The 5,983-nt window shown below is 34.3% G+C and overlaps 1 protein-coding gene across 3 annotated transcripts; it reads right to left on the minus strand.

The window, feature by feature from the left end:
* Nucleotides 1–618: 618 nt before the first annotated feature.
* LOC119641590 lies at nt 619–5,290 on the minus strand. 3 transcript variants are annotated; one of them, XR_005247859.1, is made up of 3 exons: nt 1,988–5,290; nt 1,547–1,749; nt 619–1,487 (listed from the first exon to the last, which is right to left on the minus strand). XR_005247859.1 is itself a non-coding variant. In XM_038040365.1 (2 exons), exons 1-2 carry the CDS (start codon nt 2,540–2,542, stop codon nt 1,666–1,668), a joined length of 639 nt encoding a protein of 212 aa, XP_037896293.1. In that variant the 5' UTR covers nt 2,543–5,290; the 3' UTR covers nt 619–1,665. The 3 variants fall into 3 exon arrangements, 1 of the variants encoding a protein (XP_037896293.1); XR_005247858.1 differs by having other exon boundaries at nt 619–764; nt 838–1,749; XM_038040365.1 differs by having other exon boundaries at nt 619–1,749.
* Nucleotides 5,291–5,983: the final 693 nt, after the last annotated feature.

Raw genomic sequence — 5,983 nt, forward strand, 5'->3', positions numbered from 1 at the left:
CCAACCAGTACCGCTGGCGCATAACGATTCGCACTAGAAACGCTATTCTGCTTCACACCTTTAAAATTACCCGGTGGATTATCAACACTTCTTCTGATAGACATAATAAGCGATCGTTACTTATAATCTCAGAAGATAAATTTTCAGAAAAATAATTGTAAAAAATTTATTAGAACTTTAAAAAAATATAACGACTGATGTATTGATTAACAGAAAAAATATTGATTTCAGTTTTCAAAATATTGGAAATCGAAACTTGAAATAAATGTTAAATGTAAATTAAGTGATTTAATGAATGCGTCATGTAAGTAAGTGATTTTGTGAATGCCTGTCTATTTTTCATTTTGAATATCAACTTCTGCTATCTTCTTCTTCTTCTATTCACAGTCGACAAACAAAAATTCAGCGCAACTTGCAAGAAAGAGTTATTCAAACTTGGGAAAAGTTTACCTATTTCGATTAATTTGGTAATCGCCATTCATCTAGAACTTGAAAGGAAAAGCTCTTAGTTAGTAAAAGACACTGATAAAGTTGACAAATGGAAGAGGTTTTCTACAAAGCTAATACATATTAATAGGACAAGTCATGATTAATTCCCGTTTTTTTTATCTTAAATAATCCAATGTTACCTCTACATCAGTGTCGTCAAGTCCGAAAAGGCGTTAGGCGTATACTCTGCATATTTTTCAGCTTTTATCTCATCGCTACCGCCTTCTTTAAATTCCCAAAGCAACACATATCGAGTACGCAAATTTTCAATTCCACTTTAAGGGTTATAAGCCTCAGTTGCCACGTAAACCATAAAGTAGGGGTTGTAATCACGTAAGAAAAACTTACCTTTTGTTTTGTGTTCGACTGTTTGGCAAAAAAGGCGAAAGCTGTCTTTCAGCTCCATAATTACCACCCAGCTATCGTTACAAGTAGTTATTGCCAGAAGACTTCATAACATAACCATACGCTAATAATATGGCAACGCTAGGATATTCTAGGTATGAAAAAGTCGCGGATAGATTATTTTCTTCTTAAATTGTAATAGTGGTTTTTAGTGTTAATGAACAGTGAGAAAATCGCACATAAATAAAGTAATGTGTAGATAAAGTTAGTAAAGAGCACCTAAGACAGACTATTTATCGAAACCAATAACTTGATGACGCGGTAGACGCAAATACGGATTCCACCTGACTAGACTTGAAAACTGAGCATTAGCGAAAATATCCAAGGAAAAGATTGGGACGCAAAGTTAGAAAATTAAAATTTACTTTTTCGTTTCCTGCCTTCACCTGATAAATATCATAACGTTTCATTAAAAGTTCGGTTTCACGTCTGCAATGAAACTTAAAACAGCGAGCATTTATGTGCGTAGTCTACTACTTATTTATGGTAGGCTTTTCGAAAACGCCGTGAAGTTACTCATTTATGAAATATGCGGCTGTCGCTGTTGTATAAAATGCAAAGCTACGGGATTACTCTCCCTACATTGGTGTAAGCTGTGTAGAAAGCATTTTTTACTGACTTACTGGCTTGCGAAAAAGTGGAATTTACGTACTTCACCCTCTTTTTTTAGCATAGCGCGGAGCGTTTTTAAATTATTCGTCGTGAACGCGGTTTTTCTGCATTGACTTTTCCGCATTCATATCGTCGTTAATGAAAACTGAAGCATGCAGACTAAATGAACCTTCTCTCAAAATGCTTGTGAGGGCGGATACATATCCCATTTTGTATAAAGTGACAACAGCAAACCGATATAATCTGAAATCAATATAAAATTATTCCGGTCAAAAGTACGTTTTGAAATCTTAAAGAGCCAAAATAAACAACTATCACAGCCTCCCCCACACTAATCAAATAAAATGGGAAATATTTCGTTTGCAAATAAATATTTGAGCTTCTACTTTTTTTTTTCTTTGCCAACGCATGAATTTGTTTAATGCTTTCCTCTAATTTGAAATAACTATTTTTTGCGATTTAAATCGGCACGATAACGCACCACGGATTTTGGCGTAAATTGTTCCCTATACCGCGTGACATCGTATGGGTAATTGTATTGCATCCAGTGTTGGCAGGCTTGGCGTTGCATTAATCGAACATTAGAGTTCTTCACATCGTAACTTTGTAAATTATCGACATTTTGCCGCTTTCCTTGCCTTGGCACGTATTCTTCGTCATGATTTTTCCTCGGCGGCATTCTGTATGCGGTACGCGTAATAGAAGGTAGATTTCTGGTACATGAATCGCCAGCTCCAAATGTAAAGTTTGCAATTTCGCCACTGAGACGATTACTGAATCCTTCCTGCTTTAATTTCAAATAATCGGTCGCGATTTTTTCGGAATCCTCTTTGAGTGGATTTATAAAATCGGTTTTATACACTGTGACGTCGTCAAGACCGCCGCTTTTACCATAAATTCCCGGTATAATGGCTTTAGGATCAGTTTCGCTCGAGCAACGCTCTTCGAACCAATTACCGACCAATACCGTTGGACGATAAAGACTACTCGGTCTTCTCCATCTCGATCTCGACAACTCGTCAAGGTTACCAAACATGATGATTTGCAAATAGTCCGAAAATAAAAAATTATTGTAAAAATATATATATAAAAATATAAAAAAAAGTTTAAAAAAATATGAAACTTAAACCATCTAGCGGAGCTAAAAACAAATAGTTTTGAATTTTATCGTACTCTCTCAACTTGTTTGAATGAAGCAAACGGCCATGAAATATATGAACAAAAAAGAACGAAAAAAGCAGATACCAACGATATGTTAGTGGATATATGCAATTTCGCTATTTATCTGATTGAATTAATATACGAAAGCTTTCGATTTGCACATTTTCATAAATAAATATGTAGGCGACGAAAGAGACGAAATGCATATACATATTCACAAAATCATCCCGACTGCCTGTCAATTAATTAAGTGCTACTAGTCGCGTTTAGATGAAAACTGAAATCTGAATAGACAAAAATCTACCACGTGAAGACTGATAAGTCAACGAAGATGTTTGCTGTCTGGCACTGCCAGTGGCTAAATTGCTTCCTGTATTTTCTACACATAAATATCAAAATCTACCATATCGGCTATTAACAACACTACGTAAGTTATAATCCGCAAGACTTCCTTGAACCCGCATTGGAATTTTGGCAAAAACTATAGATTCTGTTCACTCTTTGACCGATGCATTGCAAGGACTGAAACGAGGAAAAATTTTGGTTTTGGGCATACAGATTTAAGATTAATTCAGTTATTGTACGTATTTTGGGTTTAGCTTAACTGTGGGATTACCACATGGTGTGATTTAAGTAGTGAAAACCAGAATTAGAGACAATCGACAACGCCGATTAGAGCATAAAGCGGTGATTTTAACGAAGGAATAAAACCCTCTTGGTTCTTTTCTTGTGCTGACAATCCAAGCGTTAACATCGTTCCACCTGTACACAATTATAAAAAAAATTTTATTTTGACAAGTAGTTGAAGTGTTGGCCTGCCCCGTTTACAAAAAACCTCTGTCGGTGATTTATGAATTTAGCATAATTGATAGCTAAATGAAGACAAATATTGCTCTATGATAACGTGATTAGAGCATAAGGTAAAGAGTTAAACGAAATAAAAATAGGTACAACAAGGAAAGTGACTTGAATGGAAGTTTAACAGACCTACAACGTATGATTTAAGCGGAATAGAATGATTGGTGTAAAAAGGAATGATGAAAGTCGGTAAGTGTAGTTTACAAGTTACAGTGTTTAAACCCGAAATCGTTTACATAGGTAATTTTCCGGAAATAATTAAAATGTGAGTACCAAATTCACAAGTTGATTTTGATCGTACACTTAGCTTTAAGATAGTTTTACGTATTCCCAATTTGCTGAGTTCTACCTTGGAATTGGGAGGATTGTCATTAATATCAAGTCGATTGACAACAACAATCATGTCTAACATAGGTTTAGAGGCAATGGCAACAATATTATCCCTTTCTTACTGATTCAGCCTTCGCAAAGACGTAAGTTTTACCATCCGTGGACATCTGTATAATTTGTTTTTACCCAGTAACCCAGTTTTCAATTGTTGAGCTAGGGAAAAAAGTCCGTACCAGCAGACTAAGACATTAGGCACAGCACGCATTTAGTTGGAAAATTCTCTAGAAGTGAGGAATTACAAATCTCTTAGGCTGTTGCCTATGTGCCAGATGTGCCGATCAGTTCTTGAGCCAATGCTTAAATATCCAGCTACTACTTAAACATCAAATCTTGAGCTGTTGCTTCAACAGCAGATTTTAGGCTATTAATTGCGTACCAGATAAAAGGCTGGTTTCTTAAGAGATAACGCTCTTGCAACAGCCTAAATGGAATTCGTTTGCAAGCATTTCGTTTGGAAGAAGAGGTAATAGCATAATAATCGTTGAGAAGATTATTAAGCATATATTTATGTATTAAAACAAAAAGTAAAAGAAAAATTGTTTTTCCGTAGGTAAAAATTTGTTGTCATTCAAAGTATCTGTTAAGACAATGAAACAAAATTGATGTTCTACAAAATTTACAGCAATTCTAACCCGTAAATACCAGATCTTAGGACACTGCCCATGCGCCAAATTCTGGACTGTTGGTCATACACCATGCCTAAGGCTCTGTTACTAGTAACTTTTAAGTCTTACAAAGTAAAGAGTTTTCATAATTTTCGGAATGAACTCTCCACTTTTGACAGTACATCTTCTTCAAACTATTGCAATAAAACTCGATTTCATTTTGCTTATATCAATAACAGAATATTCAAACTTTAAGTATCAACTTAAACTACGACTCATACGCATTGCCATCTCTTAGAGCAAAGACTCAGTCGCGTACTCGTCGTGTATGTTTACTGAGTATAAAAATATTACAAAAGAATTCGTTTAGGGCATTTGAAAATACATACACCCATACATACATATGCCAACTCACTGTCCAATAAAATTAAAATCGCTACTTTTTAAGAAGTAAACACGTGCTGTATACTTAATAGGTTGGAGGGAAAGTTCTGCAGCAGATGAATTCCAAAAAGTAAGCAACGTATCAAGCAAATTTCGTTCCGGGGATCTGAGCCTCCAAGAGAATGGTCAATTTGGACGACCATCCAAGATCGGTAGTGATGTTTCGCGAAGCATGTTGCAAAATTACCCACATTTAACAAGTTGACAAATTGCAGAAGAGTTATGCGTTCATCATACAACTGTTGGAGATCACATTAAATCTCTTGGATTTGTGTTAAAACAAAGTGTTTGGGTTCCACATGAATTAAAATCAATTAAATAAGTAAAATACGACAGAAATTTCGTTCAACCTATTATACATAGACAGATAAAGTACATTATTAAGAATTCTCGCCGCTAACATTTCGTTGCGGTGAGAATCCCTCTTTAAAAGAAAATTCCATTTAAGTGCTTCTTAGCACGTGAAATAGAGATGTTAATTAGTTTAATGTAACAATAGCCGAATAAATGAATAAACGAATGAATGCAATTAAGTTAATTGAATAATGATTGCATTCAATTACACTAAATTCATACGAATATATAAAAGCATATTATAAAAATGACTTTAAAGTACACATACATATAATTAAAATATAAACGAACTAAACCTTTGTCGTTTGCCTCCGGCGATAAAATAATTTCTAAGATTTATATTTTTAGACATCAATATTTAAAGAAAAATAGTAGACAAAATCTTTCAAACAAAGACAACGTCAAAGAAATATGTCTTTTCAAATTTTTTCTCTTATGCGTTAAAGATATAATAAAATAAAAGCATGAACAGAACTCATGCATTTGTAATACGAAATACATTAAAAAGAGAAATCAAAAGAAAATATCCATAAATTATTTAGATAATAGCACCTCATACTTTTTTATAATAGGACGAATTCTGAAGCCCTTAAATTTATGCTGCTTAAGCTATTTAACGGATGGTCAGAGATTCACTATATATTTACCGTTTTTATGATAGGCAG

Source organism: Glossina fuscipes, unplaced genomic scaffold (genome assembly GCF_014805625.2).
Source record: "Glossina fuscipes isolate IAEA_lab_2018 unplaced genomic scaffold, Yale_Gfus_2 155, whole genome shotgun sequence".
In the NCBI taxonomy this organism is placed as follows: Eukaryota; Metazoa; Arthropoda; class Insecta; order Diptera; family Glossinidae; genus Glossina; species Glossina fuscipes.

Excerpts from the sequence above, each read along its gene's own strand:
- LOC119641590 (XM_038040365.1), bottom strand. The coding sequence starts at position 2,542 with ATGTTTGGTAACCTTGACGAGTTGTCGAGATCGAGATGGAGAAGACCG. Across the intron at positions 1,750-1,987 it reads AATTTACGCCAAAATCCGTG|ATTATATCGGTTTGCTGTTG; the intron begins GTGCGTTATCGT and ends TATTGATTTCAG.